Source organism: Oryzias latipes, chromosome 6 (assembly GCF_002234675.1).
Source record: "Oryzias latipes chromosome 6, ASM223467v1".
Classification (NCBI taxonomy): domain Eukaryota; kingdom Metazoa; phylum Chordata; class Actinopteri; order Beloniformes; family Adrianichthyidae; genus Oryzias; species Oryzias latipes.
The window spans coordinates 13,885,020-13,906,910 of NC_019864.2; the positions used below are offsets into that span (position 1 = coordinate 13,885,020).

A 21,891-nucleotide genomic window follows, 5' to 3' on the forward strand; every position below is an offset into this window, starting at 1 on the left:
AATGAGTTTCTGTGTCTTTGTTGAGTATATGCGAACAGAAAACCCAATTTTACGCAATTACTCATGGTATTTGGATGCTTTTTTATCATATGCTGTTGTTCATAAACACATGTGGCAACACGCGCCAACTTGGGGATTTTGGACCCACCGACTATATGACTTTTACGCAACGAGCAGGACTCCGCGCAATCAAGCAGCAGAGGAATTTCTGGGTGCAGATAGGACCACTCCTCTGTCTCTGCATAAGATTTTTTTTCTTCCCCCTCGTGCTCTCTTTCTCTCCTCCCCTCCACATCGTGGTGGTGAGGAAGGGGGGGGGGGGGAGGGGGGTCTTGCAGTCGACGAGACGCGCAGGAGTTTACTGAGGCTGCAACGCAAGGAGGGAAAAAATCCGTGCACATGAGCCCTGCGGATGGAGAGCAAAAAAGAAGAAAAGGAGAGGAGCGCTTCGACAAATGACCACTGCGCGCACAGAGACCGCCGCTTGAATTGTTTAACTTGTTGATGCCATATCATTGCTCATTTTTTTCTCTCTCCGTCGTCTGGCTCCGGTGACAAATTGATGGGTGTCGGAATTGCAAGTATTCTCTTGAGAGGAGAGGTGTTGAACTGACCGTGGATTCAGTTTGATCAGCTTCCTTATCTAAGGTATGCCCCAGCTTACACACACATTCATTTATAAATGTTTTGAATGGGATGTTGAAATGGCATTTTGCTGCAAAGTAAGCTTTCCCGCGCATAGTTACAGTGGGATAAAGGTTTGATGGATGCTGAGGAGGTGCGCGCTTTTTCTGTTATCACATTCTGTTGCACCGAAAGGCTTCAGAAGCATTTGACCATCACTGCCTCTATCTGCTCTTACTCCTGCAGATGCTATTTATCTCTGCACCCTAGCACTGTGACAACCTGAGCGGGGTCGTTTCCATTACTAAGGGGTCAGGATGGCAGCAGGTGTAGCGGCATGGCTTCCCTTTGCCCGAGCAGCAGCCATAGGATGGATGCCCGTGGCAACCACCCCGATGCCCATCCCTCCCCAAGAAAAGAAGAAAACCCAGGACGGGCTTATCATCCTCAACGTGAGCGGGACCAAGTTTCAGACGTGGAAAACCACTTTGGAGAGATACCCGGACACTTTGCTGGGGAGCACGGAGAGGGACTTCTTCTTCCACGAGGAGTCAAATGAGTACTTTTTTGACCGCGACCCTGACATCTTCAGACACATCCTAAATTTTTACCGCACGGGGAAGCTGCATTATCCGCGTCAAGAATGCATATCTGCATACGACGAGGAGCTCATGTTCTTTGGCATAATCCCCGAGATCATTGGGGACTGCTGTTACGAGGAGTACAAGGACCGGAGGCGAGAGAACTTGGATAGGCTTCAGGATGACGAGGAGATGGACATAAGCAATGAAGCCGCACCGGTCAACCTGTCGTACCGGGAGTACCTTTGGCGGGCTTTTGAAAACCCTCACACCAGCACCTTGGCTCTGGTTTTTTATTATGTCACCGGATTTTTCATTGCCATATCAGTGATGGCCAACGTGGTGGAAACGGTTCCCTGCGGGACTATGCCCAACAGATCAAAGGAGGTCTCGTGCGGGGACCGTTACGCGCTAGCCTTCTTTTGTTTGGACACGGCGTGCGTGATGATTTTCACGTTTGAGTACCTCCTCCGCCTGATCGCGGCGCCCAGCCGCTACAAGTTCGTGAAAAGTGTGATGAGCGTCATCGACGTGGTCGCGATCATGCCTTATTACATCGGCCTGGTCATGACCGACAACGACCAGGTGAGCGGAGCTTTCGTCACGCTCAGAGTGTTCCGGGTCTTCCGGATCTTCAAGTTCTCCCGGCATTCCGCGGGGCTACGGATCCTGGGCTACACCTTAAAGAGCTGCGCTTCTGAGCTGGGCTTCCTGCTCTTCTCCCTCACGATGGCCATCATCATCTTTGCCACGGTTATGTTTTACGCGGAGAAAGGCTCCGCGCATAGCAAGTTCACTAGCATCCCCGCAGCGTTTTGGTACACCATCGTCACCATGACAACCCTCGGGTAGGTGGCTGATTGTTCTTAAAGCATCAAAGCTCTCCCAATTTGATACTTTCTTGCTTTGATATTAAATAAATTAAACTAATAACTCAATCAGGGACTTAATGATTATGACAAAAAAAATCTTAATTTCCTCGGTGTCTTTTGACCTCATGGATGCGCTGCTACAGGTGCGGACTTATTGGATGCCTTAGAGGCCCCCAGCACGTTCCAGCCAATCAGGGAGCAGCTTGCAGCAGCCTCTTTGCGCATCAGTGCACCTGCACTTCAGCAGCACTTCTTATTATGTTGAAGGTCAGGCTTCATCCCTGGCCGTTCTCAAGGTCTTTAGTGGATCGTTTGTAAAGGTTAGCGTAATGAACAGCCCAGGGTTTCAAAAAAAAAACAAGAAAAAAAAATCCTGGGGCTCTTGTAGCTGCGACCAAAGAGAGGCTCCTATAACAGGATATGCATTCAGGGGCCTAACTGAGGCCAAATTAAAGGCAAACTTTTTAAGTCCACACGCGCCTGCGCACCTTTCTCCCACACCTCAGCTCATCCTTCTCCCAAGGAGGTACAGTAAATATTTGAATGCCCATTTCATGCCTGTGAACAACGTCAGCTGCTCTGTGTGCTGATGCAGCATAAAATAATTAAACACGGTTAAGACGATTACATCTCATTAATTCTTATTGATGAGCGCACTCAAGCGCTCAACCGCTCGGTGTGGGTTATTATAGTCTATTACTGTCGTTGCCGTTTTTCACTGCAGCTGCAAGCCTGCTGCGTTTTCCCCGCAAACTTTTACGCAAACAGCTGCGCTCAGTTTGCGCACTTGTGGTTTCTGTGGAGAAATGGAGGCTGCGTCTCCTCTCGCTGCTGCAACTGCAATAACTGAGCACACAGTGTTCCTCCTCACTGAAGACTTGGAAACGAGGTCTGCTTGAAATTACGTTTTTTTTATTAGGAAGTCCTAACATACCAATTCAAACTTGCAAAATAAAGTGTGTGTGCTCAGCTTTTTCCATTGCCTGCATGCATATCTGTCTGATTGAGCAGCAAGATGTGAACAAGTGTGCCTGCCAGCTGTGATGTGAAAATCTGCAGGAGAGGTCCACTATCCTTTGTCTTGCTCTGTCACATCTGCAATGATGGCCGCTCAGCTCTGCTGCCAAGCGCTGGTGTTTGCCCCTCTCAGATTATTAGCCCGACCTGGCCGTTATTATCTAAACATGTCCTATTCCATTCCAGCGCCTCTCTGTCAGCTCCCACGCTGTTTGGGTGGAGGGCCTTCTTCAATGCCACATACAAATCTTCCCTCTGTGCAAGTCAAACTGCAACTCACCCTTGAAACGACCAGTGAACGTGTAATTAGTGATGTGCTCATTCTGATGACTAAAGCTCCTGCACAGTGTTGAGCTTTATTTAGGTTCAAGTGCAGATGAATGATGAGCAGCGTAAGGAGCGGCATTATTTATCTTAGGAGGCAAGAAATGAATGGATTTTGCTCAGGGTTCTTTTTTTTCCTTCTTCAAGATAGATTTAAAAAAGATGTTTGGTGTGAAAGAATAAAAGTGGAGTGTCCTTGGTAATGGGCACATCTCTGTCACTGTGAGCCATGACAACCTGGCTGACAGATTTGCTGCATAAACTGAACCTTTCCAGTGGTGCAAAAGGCTGCATGTGGACCACTGGTGGAGAGGGGCCAAACACCCCTCACTAGGAGACAAATGTGACAGGTTTTTTTTTGTTTGTTTTTTCTGTGTTGCATAAAACACACAATCTTGGATTTGTAGGTCTCAATCACAATTGTCTGCATAAACACCCAAAAGAAAATCGTTTTGATTCTCCACCGGTAACATTTTCAAATGCCGATCTGATCAGAGGAAACGAGAGTTTGTTTCGGAGCCCAGCATGCAGAAAAATTGATCCAACTCTAACAAATAGTTATTTAGATAGATACAAGGGAATTGGTCCTTTCATTTATTGGCAAATAAGCACTCTAAAGACCACCAGGGGGCCTTTTGGCAGCAACCTGCACTTGAAGACAAAGCATTTGATTCCATTCTGATGGTCAATGATGCCACATACCCGGATGGAAGCTGATGCCTTTCCACTAAATATATTTTCAATTTTCCCCAACTCACACCCTGTGGAAGTAAAGACAGTAGCGGTGCTCTCTCCCCCACTGATGGCCCATTGATTGTGCTTAAGCAGACGTGCAGACATTGGGCGAGCGGGGGCTCCTGTTCAGAGTCACTTGGCAGGCAGCCTGAATGAAAGGGAAGGGAGCCTGGAGACCAGCGGAAAATCAATAGCTGTGTGCAGCTGCATGTCATGCCTCTGTGTATCTTCTGCTCTGTGCCACCAAACACAGGACAAGACCCACTTAGCCCTCCTTACTTATCGAGCCTAAAATCTGCACCCGAGGAGGAATGCGCCTTCCTCAGAATGGATTTGTGTAGACTTTTTTTTTCCTTTTTTACGAATCGGTTTACTGGGTTTTCGAAAAAGAGATTTGTATCTGTTCTATTGTGCTTTGCAGCATTTTCCAAAAGTGCTAAACTGTGGTTTTTGTGCGTTGATTTAAAGCTGGCCATCTTCAACTGCAATAGATTCTTATTTAGAAAGACAGCCTCCCCCTGGATGAAGCTGGAGTCAGATGTTACAGTGGTTTCCTGCTATTATTCTCTGTAGATGATCCTGGCAGTCATGGCTGAATTAGCTGCACAGGGAATTTTTTTTTTTCCTTTTTTTTGGTGCTTTAGATCTTTTAAGTGATTTAAGGTGTAATGGAGTGCACTGCTGAGAGCAGCTGTGAAAACGATGGAAGTCAAGCGCAACTCACAAGGGAAGAGGACATGGTTCAGTCTGGAACACAGACACAGTTGTTCCTCTGGACACAGACAAACATTACCTTCAATTGACAAATTGAAGGTAATTCTCAGGCCAGAAGCAGACTTGTTTCAGATACATTTGCGTTCTGCCCACTTTTTGTACATATGCACACATTTTTTGTGAGAAGTGGTGCATTTGTGTAAACGGTTTCTACATTTTGCACAAAAAGCTGGAAAAAAATAAACGTCTTTTAGGTTTTGTGTGAAAATCCAATATTTTTGCTAGAAAAGAGAGTTTTAAAATGGGGTTAGAATTCTTTAAGAAAATAAACACTTCCTAGTGATCATTACTGATTGTTCTTTTGCTGCATTTGTATTTTATTTCCTAGAAGCTAAGACTAAACCTTTGAGCAGCTACACAGCTAATTATTTGAGATGCTAATTCTTAAAACATGCTTTGACCAGGAACTTCAAAACCACTCCTTTTATTACTTAAGTAGTACGAAGAAACAGCTACACCTTTTCACTGCACTGCATCCTTCAGCTATCCATCAACATTTTCCAACTTTTTCCTTATTTGTCTTTGAATCCCACAGAGAGAAAATTGTTTTCTTGTAAAAATGTAAAAGATTTTACATCTGTGTTTTTGTTAGAGGCTCTTTTGTTTCTGAGCTGCAACATTTTTTACTTGTATTCCACCAGTGACTGGTTAACAGGGTAGTTTTGGGTTGCATCAGAATTCTGGTGCAGATTAAAGATCACTGCATAAAAATGCCATCATACTAGTGACATGGACTGAAAACTCACAAACCTGACCAGGTTATAATTTTCAAGATAGTTTAAACATCTTTAAAGATCCACTCCATTGAAAATCATGTTTTTGACATGTTCTTGTGGCCTTTTTCTGATGGAGGAGATATATAAAGAAAATTACGCAGGTTACGCTTCTGAGTATTTCTTTATTCAAATTGTAGTGAATTATAGGAGCAGACAAAAAACTGCTGTTTGAAAGAGATCATATTTGTGACGCTCCATTTTGATGCATCCACTTGTAGACAAATAGATTCATGTACATCTTTGTTTTCCTCATCTGAGCTGGTTTGGCTCAAAACTGTACAGCTGGATAGCTCCAATATTGCTTGCCATTTTTGTTGCACCGGTAATATTAGTTTAGGGGTGTGAGGAGCTGTTAGCTCGTGGGAGAGCGTGTAAACAGAGAGCTCTCAGCAAAGGGGAGGGGAAGGGAGAACTGGGTTGCTCAATGCCAACAATCCCACCCACAACTCTGAGGTAAAGTTCTAATGAACTACTGCTGCACTGCCGACACCATAACCTAGAAAACAATACGTTTCGGCAAAAAACAACATAATCATAAATAAAAGGCCACTGGGAACACTTTTAAAAGAGATCAAAAAATGATCTTAGAGGGTCTTTATTTGAGGTTCCAGATGCTTTGCTTTTTTCACAACTTTTGGACTTTTCTGGCTGCTTCTTGGTCTGTGTAAATAACAAAGTCTAAACTGGTATAGCAATATTCTAGTTATTGGTAATCAAGATACATTTACATTGTTTCACACATAGTCCTACCCATTATCAAACAGCGGTTGCATCTTACCCAAGGACACTGACATGTGAAAAGCCAAAGCCACCTGTGGTCTGATTCTTTTTGGAAAAGAAGATGCAAACAGCGCCTGTTGTTGCCATTCATGCTTTTGTTTGTTTATTTGATGTTTTAAACCGGAAAACATCACATACTTGGAAGATACAGTTACTCACGAGTTTCTCTGATTTCAGCAGAAACATCCATGTATACTTACTCGATGGAAATTTCTAACCAGCCAATCAGATGGCAGCAACTGTATGCATTTAGTCACGTAGACATGGTCAAGGTGATCTGCTACAGTTCAAACTGAGCATCAGAATGGGGAAGAAAGGTGATTTTAGTGGCTGAATGTGAATCATCTGTTTGTTGGTGCCAAATGGGCTGGTCTGAGTATTTCAGAAACTGCTGATCTACTGGGATTTTCACCCACAACCATCTCTAAGGTTTACAGAGAATGATCCAAAAAGCAAAAATATCCAGTGAGTGGCAGTTCTGTGGGTGGAAATATCTTGTTGATTCCAGAGGTCAGAGGTGAATGGCCAGATTGGTTGCAGCTGATAGAAAGGCAACAGTAACTTAAATAACCACTGGTTACAACCGAGGTCTGCAGAAGAGCATCTCTGAACACACAACACGTCCAACCTTGCGGCAGATGGACTACAGCTACCACACTTGGTAGCATTCCTGTCATCTTAGATCAGGAAAGCTAAGGCTACAATTCACTTAGGATTAGCAAAATTGGACAATAGAACATTAGGAAAATGTTGTCTGGTCTGATGAGTCTCCATTTCTGCTGCCACATTCGGATGGTAGAGTTAGAATATAGCATCAACAACATGAAAGCATGGATCCATAACATCAACGGTTTAGGCTGGTGGTGTAATGGTGTGGGGGAAATTTTCTTGGCACACCTTGGACCCCTTAACCCTTGTGCTATCTTAGATGACCCCACCATTACATTGACGTGTTCTCCCTACCATGACAATGGTGGATAAAGGTGAAGAGGATTTCATGTAATCCATGGACACCAGTGAAGATCACAAATCATTGAAAAAAAAAAAAAAAGATTTAGCCCGCTGTCTAGTGGGTCTAGATGACCCAACTCCCAATGTCAAAGTGCTTAGGATAGCACAAGGGTTACTATCAACTGAGTGTGATTACAACACCACAGCCTAACTGAGCATTGATTGATTTCAAGAATTGTAGTCAAAGCAATACAGACTGTACACAGATTTATCCAACTCATAACAGAAATGATGAAATGCATAGAAAAAAAAAAGACAGAAATTAAAACAAAAAAAGACACTTAAATAACTTTTTGTCATGTGCGGGGTAGGCTCGAGAGCCGGTAGGACCCAGATGCAGAGGCGGAGGCACGGAGTTCAGGGACTAGAGGGTTTAATGAACAAAAAGCGCTGCAGAGCAGGATTTCAGAACAAACAAAAACTTACCGTGGCGTGGCGAGGGACATGGAAACATGAGCGTGGCAAAATCAAGGAGACATGAACACCATGACAAAAGGTAATGGACCAGCACAGGAGGAAGGCAGAGACAAGACTTAAATACAGACAGGGCAGACAAGACACAGGTGAACACGATCAGGGCAGATGGGGACCAAAGGAAGTAAAGCTCAAGAAACAAGACAAGACAGGAAACCTTTCAAAATAAAACAGGAAACAGAACCAAACAAGACAGAACAAGAACTAAAACGAAAAACAAGACACAACAAACTCAAACCATGACACTTTTGCTTAATTTAATATAATGATCATCAACTAAAGTCAAGTAGAACTTGATTTATTGCTTGAAAAGGAGTGGGGAGAAGCGAGCTTTTACAACCCCACCCCTACTGAGTTATTTCATTTTATAGTTTTACACTGTTTTGTGGTCCGGTTCTGATCAGAAAGATTCTTTTCACGCCACAAAATCCAGTGCCTATTACTGATTGATTATCTTCAGAAAATATTCATTCATGATTTTAGTAATCAATAACGGAAACCGATATGTAATTATTATTGATTATTGTTTAAACACATTATCACAGTAAACCAGTAATCATCACTACACATTGCAGATCAAGTTAAGAAAATCAATAGAGTGTTGTTGCTGACCATGTCCATCCCGTTATGACCACGGTGTACTATCTTCTGATGACTATTTCCAGCAGAATACGGCTCCATGTCATAAAGCTGGAATCATCTCAGACTGGTTTCTTGAACATGACAATGAGTTAACTGGACTCTAATGGCCTCCACTGTCACCAGATCTCAACCCAATAGAGATCCTTTGGGATGTGGTGGAATGGGAGATTGGCATCATGGATGTGGAGCCGACAAATCTGCAGCAACTGCGTGATGCTGTCATGAAATTATGGACCAAACGCTCTCAGGAATGTTTCCAGTACCTTGTTGAATCTGTGCCACCAAGAACTAAGGCAGTTCTGAAGGCAACCAACGTGAATCCAGCAAGATGTACCTAATAAAGTGTAGAAGGGTGTTTGTTAAATATACTATTAATAGCATATCAAGGTAATCCTATTTTTAACAGACTTTCCTGTCTGGCAAACACAAAACGCCCACTGTCACAGTGTGTTTCACTGTGGAACCGAAAACAGATTTCCTTTCTTAGACAAAAAAATAAGAGCTGCAGCCATGACTTTGTTCTAATGTTGAAATGTGACAGTCACAATTTCTAGAAGAAGATGGCTCACCAGTCCTGCAGATAAGAAAGAAATCTCATTTAATTTAGCCACAACAGGTTTCAAGCAGGACTTTTACTTTTTAGATCAGCAGTTGCTGTGGCAGTGAAACATATGGAAGATTAGTTTCCCCTCTTTTATGATGAGCAGCCACAATCTTTTGACTGAGTTCGGTTGATTTCTTAACCTATTGGCTTTTGTTGCAAAGCATTTGTCGTCTTTTTTTTCCAGTCAATCGTTTAAGCGACTCTCCAGACGTGCTCATTGGAATCTTAAGTGGGAGCTTTAAATGCTGACTGGTTCCTTTTGAGTCTCTTGGACGCAAACTGACACATTTAGAAAACAAATAGCCTCTTGAGAGCTATTAGTGTTGGCTATATTGATGTCCACCTTTAATTCACCTATTCATATTCACACGATGCAACAGGTGGCAAATATAATCCTAAAAAAATCAGGATGATATTTTAAAATGTATTGTTTGTCTTATACTTTTTAAAAAGTAATAATAAAAAGTGCTGCCTTGGTAGTATTACTCCCACCAGTGATAAGGATAACACAGTTTGTCACTGGACCTTGCTCAAGCTGTCTGTGGGTGAAGGAAAACATATTCTGTGGACAGGCCAGCAGTCAACACGGAGAAAACAAGAGATATAGACTGCAAAGCTGACATTTTCTTGCAGACAATTTGCTATCTCTAATTGCATGTCTTCGATTTGGTTTGTCTTTTCAGCAGTGAAGGTGCTGCCCTGCTTCAAAACACAAATACTTGCTAGCTGCTCAAAATTTAGAAGACAATCAGGAGCTGTCCAACAAGAGTTAACTTTTGAATCCATGATCACACAACTTTTCTTTCATCTTTCCAGCAGACAGCTGATCATTAATTTTGCGAGTCTTGGGGAGCATCAAAGTTTATGGTATGCCAATAATTTTATGTTAAATGCCCACATGCACTTAATTTACAGTGTTGAGGTGCTACTGAGAGGAAAGAAAATCATCCTAATTACCGATTTGCCGTGACATTTGCCATCTGCATCGTCCTACGGTGCAACAAACATGTTGGCACATTGTGTTCGCTCATCAGAGGCTGAATTTATCGCCGAGTCGCCGTCGCAGCAGCTCCACCCACCAAATACATCTGGAGAGACTTGACAAGTGAGTCCATAAACCTCTCAGGGTAGGATTTATAAGAGCAAGGAAGCAAGGTTAACACACACAAGGGTCACTGTAGGGCCCATAAAGCACAACAAGTGTAGCCATTATCATGGTTGCCAGTTTTGACACCACAGCCCCATGGCAGTCAATGCTTACAATGCAATGCGTTAGCGTCATGCTTCAGTGTGGTGCAGAGCAAATCTTTTTAAGTCCAAACTCTGCTCTGCAAGTGTAAGTGAAATGTACAGAAACAATCTGGAGGGCCTTTCGTTGCTTCTGCACCCATGAGATAACAAGTGCGTTCTTGATTTTGCACCCATGTGGTTGGATAAGTTACTGCGCCTCTGGCTGGTAGTGCAGAAAATTCTCACTCTGTTTTTTTCTCTCCTTTTTTTTCACATAACGCGCAACAGTCGGTGAGAACATTTGGTGTGTTTGGTTTGTGGTGCAAAGAGTGTTATTTCTGTGTTCAGCTGAATACATTACACCACTTGGCAATGTGTAAGCAGTGCACATTATGAAAATCTGCAACCCATTCTTAGTGATGCTAGGGTGTAAAACACAAGTGGCCATCAGGAAAGGAGATTCAGCCAGAGGCTTACTCCCCACCAACACCCCTTCACCCCCCGGGTGCTTTATTGGGGAGGAGACGTGATGCTAATGTGAGACTGGTATAATGGTTCTGAAGTGACAGGTGACTTAATGAGAGGAACCAGGCTCCAAAATGTGTGCTGAGCAAACCTCCTTTCTGCCCATGCAAATGACTGCGAAATGGAGGAGGAAGAGTGGGGAGCGGAAACAGGCAGTCATCCTCAGAGGAGATTAAGATCATTGTGAAAGACACACTCTGGAAGAAAGAGGAGACACAGATTTTCTGTTTTCTGCTAAACGGAAACCATTGCCTTCACCGTCTTTGTTTGCTGAAACGGCTTTTGCAGAATTGGAGATCGAAAGCGGGGAGTCGTGGAAGTGTGGGTTGAAATGACTGATCTACTTTTTATAGCCAGTCATAAATTACAAGATTTTTTTTAAACCATCTATGAGATGCAGGATCTTAAGAACTTTAAATTTGATTTTAACGACATTATATTTGCTGACAGTTAATGTTGGCCAACGTGTGTGTTTGCGGTCACTCAACCCTGAAGTGAAAAACAGATGATGGCCAGCTGCTTGCTTGATTTGAGGGCACTGTGTATGTGAACTGACTCTAAAAGCAGGCATGCATCACTGCGGATGGTCAGACTGATAAATAATCTATATAGCAAGGACGAAATTGCCGTCCTCCCATTTGATTCGATTTGTTTGACAACTCATCTTTGAGACGGCACAAATAACACACATACCACATGGGGTGGGGGGGTCATTAATTCACTTTGAATGTTCTGCATTTTGCAGGGTAACAGACTGGCGTTTTTTGAAGCTTGGACCGACCAACGTGAAGCTATGAAGAGCGGCATCGATGGGTTCTTTTTTTCCCCCCCTCTGCTCAGCATTTTTTATCTTCTTTGTGTTGCAAGGAGCGGCTGAAGATTAATGGAATTTTCCAGAACAAGATTAAAGTTACTCCAAATGAATGCGGCATCGCTGCATTAGGAAATGAGGAGATATGTGAGAAAACACATCACCTCCATTTCATTGCTGGAAGACAGCATTTGCTCTGCCTTGGCTCCGCTTTCATCCAATCTAACAGCCTGGAAACCCTGACCCAGCTTGAGTAAATGAATGAAAAGGGGGAAATATTGCCTATTATGTGACTGTGTCCCATCTTCAAAGTAGATGCGTTGTAAAAAGATGTCGGATGCAGGAGTGCGTGCCAGGAGATCAGTGGATCAAACAGTATGCGAGTGATAAATCCAGGTCCAACAGCTATCTGCTCCTCCAGCACCTCATGGGTTATTTACATATTCGGCATTTACATACAGATGAAAATGGCTTGCCTCGTCATGGATATTGGTATGCAGGCTCACAAAACGCCCCATCATCACTTTGTTAAAATGTGCACGAAAATTTCTAAATGGATTCTCTTTAGTTGGCTCGTTTACGCTGCGCTAAGCACTCAGTCAGTTGAGTTGTCATGTCGGGATCAATAAAGATGTATTCTGTAAAGAGATATTTGGGGGACTAGAAGAGACACGGCTGGCCAGTTACACTACATATACAGTATACATCGTTTTTTTAAAAGTTTTTTTTAGAGACCATCGAATGCCAGGCCCTTTCCAGATTTGACAGATTTTTGTCACCGAGTTGTTGATGTGAACAGCTTAAAGAATAAAACTTTATTTAAGAGTCATCAAACATATATCTTTAATCAGACGGGTGTAGGACTTTTACATTGATCAACAACTCTTTACATTTTTCTCTGTTTAAAAACATCTTACATAAACTTTTTATTCGTTTTTTTCTTTTTAAAAAAAAGTATTTATGTAAACTGTACAACTCGAGAATAGAAAAATGAAATATGGACAGAATAGACATGTAAGAGCCAGAAGAAATGTTAGCCATCTTTAATACGTTTGATATTTCTATATTTTCTGAGTGTGATCCCACGACACCTTACGCTTTGCAGTTTCTGTTGATGTGCTAATTTGAGCCTTTTTCTGCTTTTTATGCCTGCATCTAATTTCACTTGGTCCTGTGAAAACAAAATAATGATGATGTTATTTCAGACGAGTTGTGTTATCATCTGTTGCTAAACTATGATTCATATATTTGCTAGAAGCTAAGTTTTTGATCACAAAAGACGGACTAAGTGTGTCTGCTTTTAAATAAGTCAGTGATAAAATTATTGAAAAGATCAACAGCAATAACTTGTTAAAAAAACTGTGGAAAGATTACAGAAGTTATAAGTATTTTAACTAACTGAAAACTAAAGTTTGGTTAATTTCAGCCCTTAAAGACCTACACCAATGGTTTTGGTGTTTTTAACGAGTTCTTGTGCCATTTTTCTGATGATGGAGGACATATATAAAGACATTTTAAGCTTAAAACTTAATTTCTGAGCATTTCTTTATTTAATCATTGTGAATCCGGAGCAGATGAAAAACTGCTGTTGGAAAAAGAGCTTAGAAAATACAATGGCCAGACCACAAGCTCCGGCTGGATAGCTCCAATATCACTGGTATTGTTGGGTTAGGGTTGTGTAAAGCTGTAAACTAGCAGGAGAGTGAGTAAACAGGGAGGAGGGCGGGGTTGCATTACGCCAACGGTCCTGCCCATAACTCAGAGGGGAAATTTTAATGCACTCATTCAGCTCTGCAGAAATTATGTCCTAAAAATGGCACAGGGTTCTGGATTTTAGCTAGAAACAGCATGATCATAATTAAAAGACCAAGGGGAATGCTTTCACAATAGATCAAAAGATGACCAGAATGGAGCTTCAAAAGTAAGAAATTCTTTGGAAATTGGCAATAGTGATCTCTAACCCCAATAATATCATCAATTATGGCTCACAGCCCCACACAGTTGAGAGATTACTTTGATTGAATTTTTAAACTTTTTGTCAAAGTGACCCTTTGTTCTAAAGGGAAGAAAAAAAACATCATCCAGACCAGAATGTGTTTAAGCGTTTGTCCTTTGATGGTTGCGTTGTCATCTTTAGCTTAAGTGAGTTGTGAGGTTTTTCTTTTCTAATAGCAGGATGAAAGCAGAAACTACATTAAAACTTGAAAAAGAATCTTATGCTACCCTGAAAATAACATCCAACATGCACTTTTCAACTTCACTTTATATTCCGCGTTCATCACCAATGCATGATTGTAGTAGAAGGTCCTGGAGCGGGGAGCATATCTTTCTGACAGCCCGTTATCCAAAATACGTTTGGATATTTTTTTCTTAACAAAAAACATGGCAATGAAATGAAAATGAAAATATGCAGAGATCACAGAGCATCTGATCGATTTTACTTCTCATTTAGTCATCTCACAGAAGCTAAAATAGTACGTATGCTCAAACCAAGTCAGAGAAAGCATGTTCAAAGTCAGGCGCTGTGCGAAATGTGTTTCAGCTTGAGAGACAAGTCAAGTTGTAGAAAGATATATTTAAGTTCGTAGAAAGCTGTGGAGGAGTCTTTTTCAGTTTTTGGATATTGGTTGTCTGAGACAGACTGACAACCGTCCAGGGTTTAACCTTCGGGACAGACTCCGGCAACCCCTTAACCCCGAAAGGAATATAGCGAGTAAAGAAAATGGATGGATGGGAGGATATTGGTTGTGAACAGTCTTGTTCAAGTTACTTCTAAACTGTCATGCATTACAGATTAATTCTTATTATTCTTAAAAATATATCTCTTACCTTATAATATTACTCTCATGAGAGTCCTGTATTACGTTCAACTTACTTTCTTTATGATACCCAGATGTGGGTATTTAGTAGAGTATTTAGTATTTAGTATATGGGGAGCCAGTTTAGCTCGTGTTGGTTTGCGGCGCCTTCCGTCCGTGAAACCTGGGTTCAACTCCGGGCTGCTCCCTGTTCCCTTCTCTACCTCTGTGCCGGCTCCAAGCCCGGTTTGGGAAGGTTGCGTCAGGAAGGGCATCCAGCGTAAAACATTGCCAAGTTTACCATGCGACTTGTTCGCTGTGGCGACCCCTGATGGGAGAAGCCGAAAGAGGAAGAAGATTTAGTATAAAGTATTTTTACATTATGAAGGGCACATGGTTTAATACTGACTACCAGTAATATTGTTACCTTCAGGTAAACTTTAAGGACTGCAAGAAGAGCAACCCTCAGCTTTAAATAAAAGCATAGGCTAATTTGGAAAAAAGGAACAACACAACCAGGGAACCCAACACATGTGTGAACCTCAGAAAAACTAAAACCAGTAAAAGGTTACCAAAACAGACAGATTTGTGATCAAGCACATGTATTGGGAATGCAAAAATTCAATTAGAGTGTTTGGTTTCATGAGGACTTACAGGAAATTTAGCTAAAAAGTGTTAAGTACAAATGAGTGCAGGGATAGACAATGACATAAAAAAGATATTCGTGGGAATTTATGATCATATGGTCTTTTCCTTTGAACAGTTTCCTTTTGAACTGATAGTGTGTTGTATTAGGGCTGCATGGTGGTGCAGTGATTAGCCTCACAGCGAGAAGGCCCTGGTTCGAATCCCGGGTGGAGCCTTTCTATGTGGACTTTGCATGTTCTCCTCGTGCATGTGTGGGATTTCTCCTGATACTTCGGCTTCCTCTCACCATCAGAAAATGGATGGATGGAGGTCTATTAAGTTATCCAACTTACTGGGCATGATATGAATCAGGTATCTCAAAATTCCTCAGTGGGACTTTATATTATTTCGTTACAGCAAAAAGTTTTAGAATGCTGTACCACACTACTGTTGTAAAGCATTTCTCCCATCACTAGTTTCCCCACTATCTGTCTTTAAATGAGCTTTCAGGAAGTGCAGGATATTAGAGGAAGTATATTGGAAACTTTATCAAGTTGTTAAAAAAATATTTTAAATGTAACTGAAACAGGACTGAACTGAAGCATGGCATTGGTAGCAATAAGCAAGGATTGGACAAAGACTAATAAACTCACAGACTTAAATAAACTCCAGGTTGGTTAACTAACAGAAAGGAGCAGTGATGATGAATAACCTAAACTGTAATGAAGGGGAAGAGAAAACAGAAACTAATTAACGCGACAGCTTGAGCACAAAATCGGCTAAAAACAAATGAAGCCTATTCAGATCAAGATATTCTAAGTCCTTAAATTCTGAAAGCACATCTATGAAAATGGTATGACTCAACAAATACATATTGGTCTTGAATATGGATCATGGTAAAAATCTTTTCTTCCTTGTCTTTTTGGAGTCTCTACCTTGTAATAGGATTGATAATTCTGCATAAAATAGCTCCTGCTGAATGTATTTAGTTCCCTTTCAGAATAAAACATTCTTTGGATGAAAATTATTCATAATAGAAAAGGCCAAAGGTCAATTTTTTTTTTAAGGTAAACTCCAGTTCCTGCCTGGGTTTTTTGCTTACAGTCAGATATGATAGGTCAAAGTATGTTTTTTTTTGTACAAAACCATTAATGTCTGTTGGCTGTTAAGGGCCTTAAAATCCGTAGGTTGCTTCTAACAGAACAAGACCCAAACGCTTTACATTATGTCTCTTTTTGAGATGGTCAAAAAATGTCACACTTTTATTGAGTTTTATGGGTAAAAACTCTTTACCTTAAAGTTAAACCTTAAGTACAGAATAGCACTTTTATAACTTAAATCAGACTTATTTATAAGGCTCAGACAGACAGCGGGTGCTGTTCTTTTAAGATGAAATGCACTGAGCTCTAATAATATGAAAGAACAAAGGATAAAAAAAACCCCTCAATGTTTGACTTTCACAAGCCCTTCTTAAAAAGTGGCAGCTTCCTTGCAGTAAAAAGGTCCCCACCGTTCATGTGTTTGAATTTGAACTCCATTAGTCTCTTGTCTTGCACTTGTTGCTTTTGTGTGATTGAGCTCAGCACAGAAATCTGTTAGTTTTCATGTTTGGATGTTAGGTTTTTTTGTGTGTTGTTCCCATGTGAGAGCCACCCCACCCTCTCCCAGACGGGTTGAGCACGACTGCCAGTTACAAAAGAAGCTCTGTTTCCAAGAGCTCAACAGGACTTCTTGTGCCCATTTTGTAATCTCAAAGTGCAGCTTTGCAGCACACGTGTGCATCCAAAAAATAAAAAAAAGTTGTGATAATCTCACCCATCAATGTGAGGAGTTTTGGGGTAGGGGGGTGTTTCTGTTTTCCGCGATTATGTCTGTCAGGCGCGTGGGACGGCACTGCAAACACGATCTTTCAAACACAATCTCTTGAAATGATTCCAGCTTTTTATTTTGCCAGTGTGTGAGCATCTCCCTCTCTTGACATTTGTTTTTTTTTAATCAAAAACAGCCCTCAGCCAACACGCCGGCATCTGTGATCAGCACAGCTTCAGAGATTATAGCAAACAGCAGTCATCAGTGTGCCGGGCGAGAAACGGAAACAAAAGAATCCACTGAGTTATGCAACTCCTGTCTCCATGACACCACTTCAAAAGAGTGGCAGGACATGGTTGAAAATTCAAAGGCAAAGTTGACTCTGAAAATGAGAGAAACCAGTTCCAGCGACGCTGTTTACAGTGAAATTTCACACAATCCTTGCGTTCGTTTCAGGGTGTCACATTTCCGGGGCTTGATAGCGAATTAACGCTTGCTGTCCTCTGAGAGTCCTGAAATCAATGCAGCCTGCCGTGTTCTGGAGATGAACGAAATGCATTGCTTGTCATCAATTCCCACAGAACAAGTATCGTTCGGTGCCAGCTCATTACCTAAAAATCAGTTTGCCGGCATTCATATTACCTGAACATGTGCAGAATCTTGGCAAAGTCATAAATATTGATTCAGATTCTGTGTAAACCGGAATCCTCGTTTTAATGTTCATCCGCTTTTTTAATTAGACCCAAAGAATCCTGTGCCAGTCTACAACAACCCCTCAAGAGGCACAAAAAAAAAAAAAGATCTGAACCTGGTAAATGGCTGAAAATGTGGGCTTTGAATGAAGCTGTAAGTAACCCAGATTCAATGCTGCATCTTTGCTACAGGCTCCAAATATCATCTGTTTCCTGTGTAAATGAGAAGGAGTATGCATGTTCCATTTCAGTTTGGATATAAAGAGTTTCCTCTTGTCTGCCTGGCAGGGAGGTCCTGCTGAGATGAGGGATGTCAGCCTGTCACCCTGACACATGGCAGCTGCGTCCTGCCCGCCTGCCCCGACTCCTATAAATAGCAAAATATATCACCTAATGTAGGCCATTTGGTCAACTAAAAACTAAACAGGGCATGTGCTATCAGCCGTATTGTTCTCTTTGTCCTCCAACTACTCCTACAGGTTGTATCACACCTTCCTTTGTTCCTCGACTGCCTTTGCGTCGTCTCGTACAGATTGATGACATCTTAAATTGTGATAGTATTGGGTCATTTTTCCCTGTCAGTTTCCCACCTTTACATACCTTCAGCTGATCTAAAGCGAGTGTCTGATACTTTAAAGATAACAGAAGAGCTCTGTTTTCGTTATCCTGCTGTCCATAACACAGAAAATTTGTATTCTTCACCCATTTTTCGTAAATGCCCATTTTTGTGTGAATTTTCGAATCAATATTAGACAATTTGGATGCGTAGAGAATTGAGTTTCATCAAATCTTGTTTTTTTGATAGAACAATGGGTTTAATTGTATCCACTCTATAAAATGCTTCTGCTTTTGCATGACAGGTGCAAGGCAGCTCTTGCTGTCTGTCTCCCGTCTGTAGAGTATAGTGGCATCCCACAACGACAAACTGTTGTTTCAGATTTATAAAGAAACATCTGGCTACAGATGTCATTTTACTAAGGTGGCTCTGTGAATGTCACCGCCGATCTGCCTGCTTGTCAGTCCAAACAGTTTGTCCACAAAAATTGTCATGAAGTTTGAAAGAGTAAACAGGAGATGTGTTTAAAAAAAGGAAAATGATCCCAATATTCTAGATGCAGATCAGATTTTTCTGATGTTGGAGGACATATACGAAGAAAATTAAGCTTAAAACTGCGTTGCTGAGTATGTCAACTCTAATCATAGTGAATCAGGAGATGATAAAAAAATGCTGTTTGAAAATACGTGTTGTTGTTACATACAAACTACAATCGGCAAGCTCCCTGCCCCGTTCCATTCTGATGCATCCACTTGTAGACAGATAGATTCATGTTACATCTGCATTTTCCATGTCTGTAACGTACGGCCGGTGTAGGTACCATAACCGTTCGGCCAGGAACTTCTGTTCGGGGTCCTGGGACTAATGTTGACGTCACATTAGGTGATTGGCTGTACATTGGTCCGATGACGTGTCAGATAGTGATTGGTCTGGACAAATTACGATACTACCATAGAACAAAATATTGTGAAGTCTGTTGTAAAAAAACGTGCCTTTATTATTGTTGTGCTTATTAAATGCATCTTCAGTTATAGTTTTTTTAATCCGTACGCCCAGTGCTTTATTATTGGCAGAACGGACCCGGAAGAACAACCCGTGCTGACAATATTTTCAGCCATGGCTGAACTTAAACTGGAATAACAAGCAGATTGTGGCAACATGTCTCTATAAAAATTACAAAGAATATTGTCAGACACAATTTATGAGGGAAAATAACTTTACAAAAAGGAACGTGAAATGAAAATTTTTAGAGCCCGACAGATCTCGACGCTACGTAGTTTGTCCAAGTGGGGTTAGCGTAGTGTGACGTTACCTTCAGTCAAAAGGACCCCCAACGGAAGTTCCAGGCCGAACGGTTATGGTACCTACACAGGAAAGCTCCAATATTGCTACCATTTTTGTTGCAGCTCTAAGGTTAGGTTAGGGTTTGTTAGGGGCTATAAGCTAACAGGAGAGCGTGTAAACAAAGGGATGATGAGGAATGAGGGCAGTCTTACTCTGTGCCAACAGTCCCAGCCCACAACTCAGAGGTACATTTTAATGTACTGCCTTTCTGAAAAAAATGATGTCCCACAAAACGACACAGGTTTTTTGATTTATCCTAAAAACGACATAATCATAATTAAAATTCCACTAGGAACACTTTCACAATAGCTCAAATGATGATCAGAGTGGAACTTAATAGAAAAAAGGACAAAATGTGTAACCATGCCACTCTATATTAGCCTTTTTTGGAATAATTTGTTATTTTTTCCATTTTTATTTTGTTTTCTAACAAATCTAAAAGTTAGGAAATGGTATGTGTTCCCAACATGTTTAGACATGAACAAGCATCTACAATCAAATTTAAAATATCAGTAGCCAAATATGCAACTTTGTACTGAAAGGCTCACTTTGCCAGACAACATTTTGACATAAATTTGACAATATTTGCCATTAATTTAATAATATTTCAATAAAGAGCAATTTAAGGAGGTATTTTTTAAGTTGTTGTACCCAAGATACACCTTTTCCTTGATAAAAAAAAAATACCAAGGCCACCAAAGATGTAATAAAAGAAAAAAAGAAACTTTATAGTCTGTATAAACTCATTGATGCCTGAATTTAGTTACAGCAATTTCAGTTATGTTTTTGCTTTTAAATAAATGTTAAATTAAGGAAATTCTGGAGCAAAAAAGTGGTTTGATCTATATTTGGACCAATATGCGTCAAAAATAAAGCCATTCTTCTTAACATGTCTCAAATAAGAAGCTCAATGTATTTTATGATCTTTCATATTTCTACCTACCACTGAAACCTGGACCTGCATGAACAGAGAAGGACTGGTAAGTTGTCTAGATTGCAGAGACAACCATCTATGAATTTAATGAGAAAAACATGATAGTAAATGACTAAGAAAAAAAGGCGGGCTATTTGGCTGTTGGTTAAAGGTGAAGGCCAAATTGTTAATGGCATGTAAAGTGACGTGACAATCCAGCATACCTGGAAGTAAGGAAGAACATACTTATTGAATTTGCACCAAAGCTTCACTTTAACTTTTTCCTCTTTTTCTTCTTATTCTCTAAAGTTATTTATTTTTGTTTTTTATTAGCTTAGCCATTCCTTTTGAGTCATATAACTCTGGTCAGAGTTCACACCTCTACTCAGTTTGTAGTCACCACAGCTGTTCTATTGTTAATTAGAGAAGTTTTGGTTCTATGCATTTGCAAACTGTTTAAAGTAATAGGTTATAATCTTTCTTACTTTGTTGGGGGCCTGAAGTTTTTGTGACGTTGTCATGTAATCTTTTAAAATAAGGTTTATATTTGAAATGCAATGGGCTTAAACGAACGTCTTCAACATTAATTACACTCCCAAATTAGGTTTCAGTTTCACAAAGAAAACAGAAGCAGCTGTTATTTCCATCCATCCATTCGTCTACCTCCGCTTATCCGTGACCGGGTTGCAGGGGCAGCAGTCTAAGCTAAGATGCCCAGACTTCCTTCGCCCCGGCCACTTCCTCCAGCTCCTCTGGGGGGACTCTGAGGCGTTCCCAGCCGAGAGACATAGTCTTTCCAGCGTGTCCTGGGTCTTCCCTGGGGCCTCCGCCCAGTGGGACATGCCCAGAACACCTCCCCAGGGAGGCATCCGGACTAGATGCCCGACCCACATCAACTGGCTCCTTTCGATGAGGAGGAGAAGTGGTTCTACTCCGAGCTCTTCCCGAGTGACCGAGCTTCTCACCCTATCTCTAAGGGAGCGCCCAGCCACCCTACGGAGGAAGCTCATTTCAGCCACTTGTATTGGGGACCTCGTTCTTTCGGTCATGACCCAGAGCTCATGACCATAGGTGAGTATTGAAACGAAGATCGACCGGTAAATTGACAGCTTTGCTTCTTGGCTCAGTTCTCTCTTCACCACAACAGACCGATATAGCGACCGCATAACTATGGACCCTGCTTCAATCCGCCTGTCAATTTCATGCTCCGGTCTTCCCTCACTCGTTAAGAAGACCCCAATTTATTTAAACTCCTCCACTTGGGACAGGGACACTCCACCCACCGAGAGATGGCAACCTTCCTTTCTCCGGTCGAGAATCACAGCCTCAGATTTAGCGGTGCTGACCCTCATCCCAGCTGCTTCACACTCGC

The 21,891-nt window shown here is 41.5% G+C and overlaps 1 protein-coding gene across 2 annotated transcripts in view; it reads left to right on the forward strand.

Moving 5' to 3' along the window:
* Positions 1-203: 203 nt before the first annotated feature.
* LOC101165880 (potassium voltage-gated channel subfamily D member 2) overlaps positions 204-21,891 on the forward strand; it is a 50,688-nt gene continuing 29,000 nt past the window's right edge. For both annotated transcript variants that reach the window (XM_004069543.4, XM_011475956.3), the window contains exons 1-2: positions 204-648; positions 871-2,053. In XM_004069543.4, coding sequence (XP_004069591.1) covers positions 942-2,053 — 1,112 coding nt within the window. In that variant the 5' untranslated portion in view covers positions 204-648; positions 871-941. The remainder of the gene's footprint in view (positions 649-870; positions 2,054-21,891) is intronic.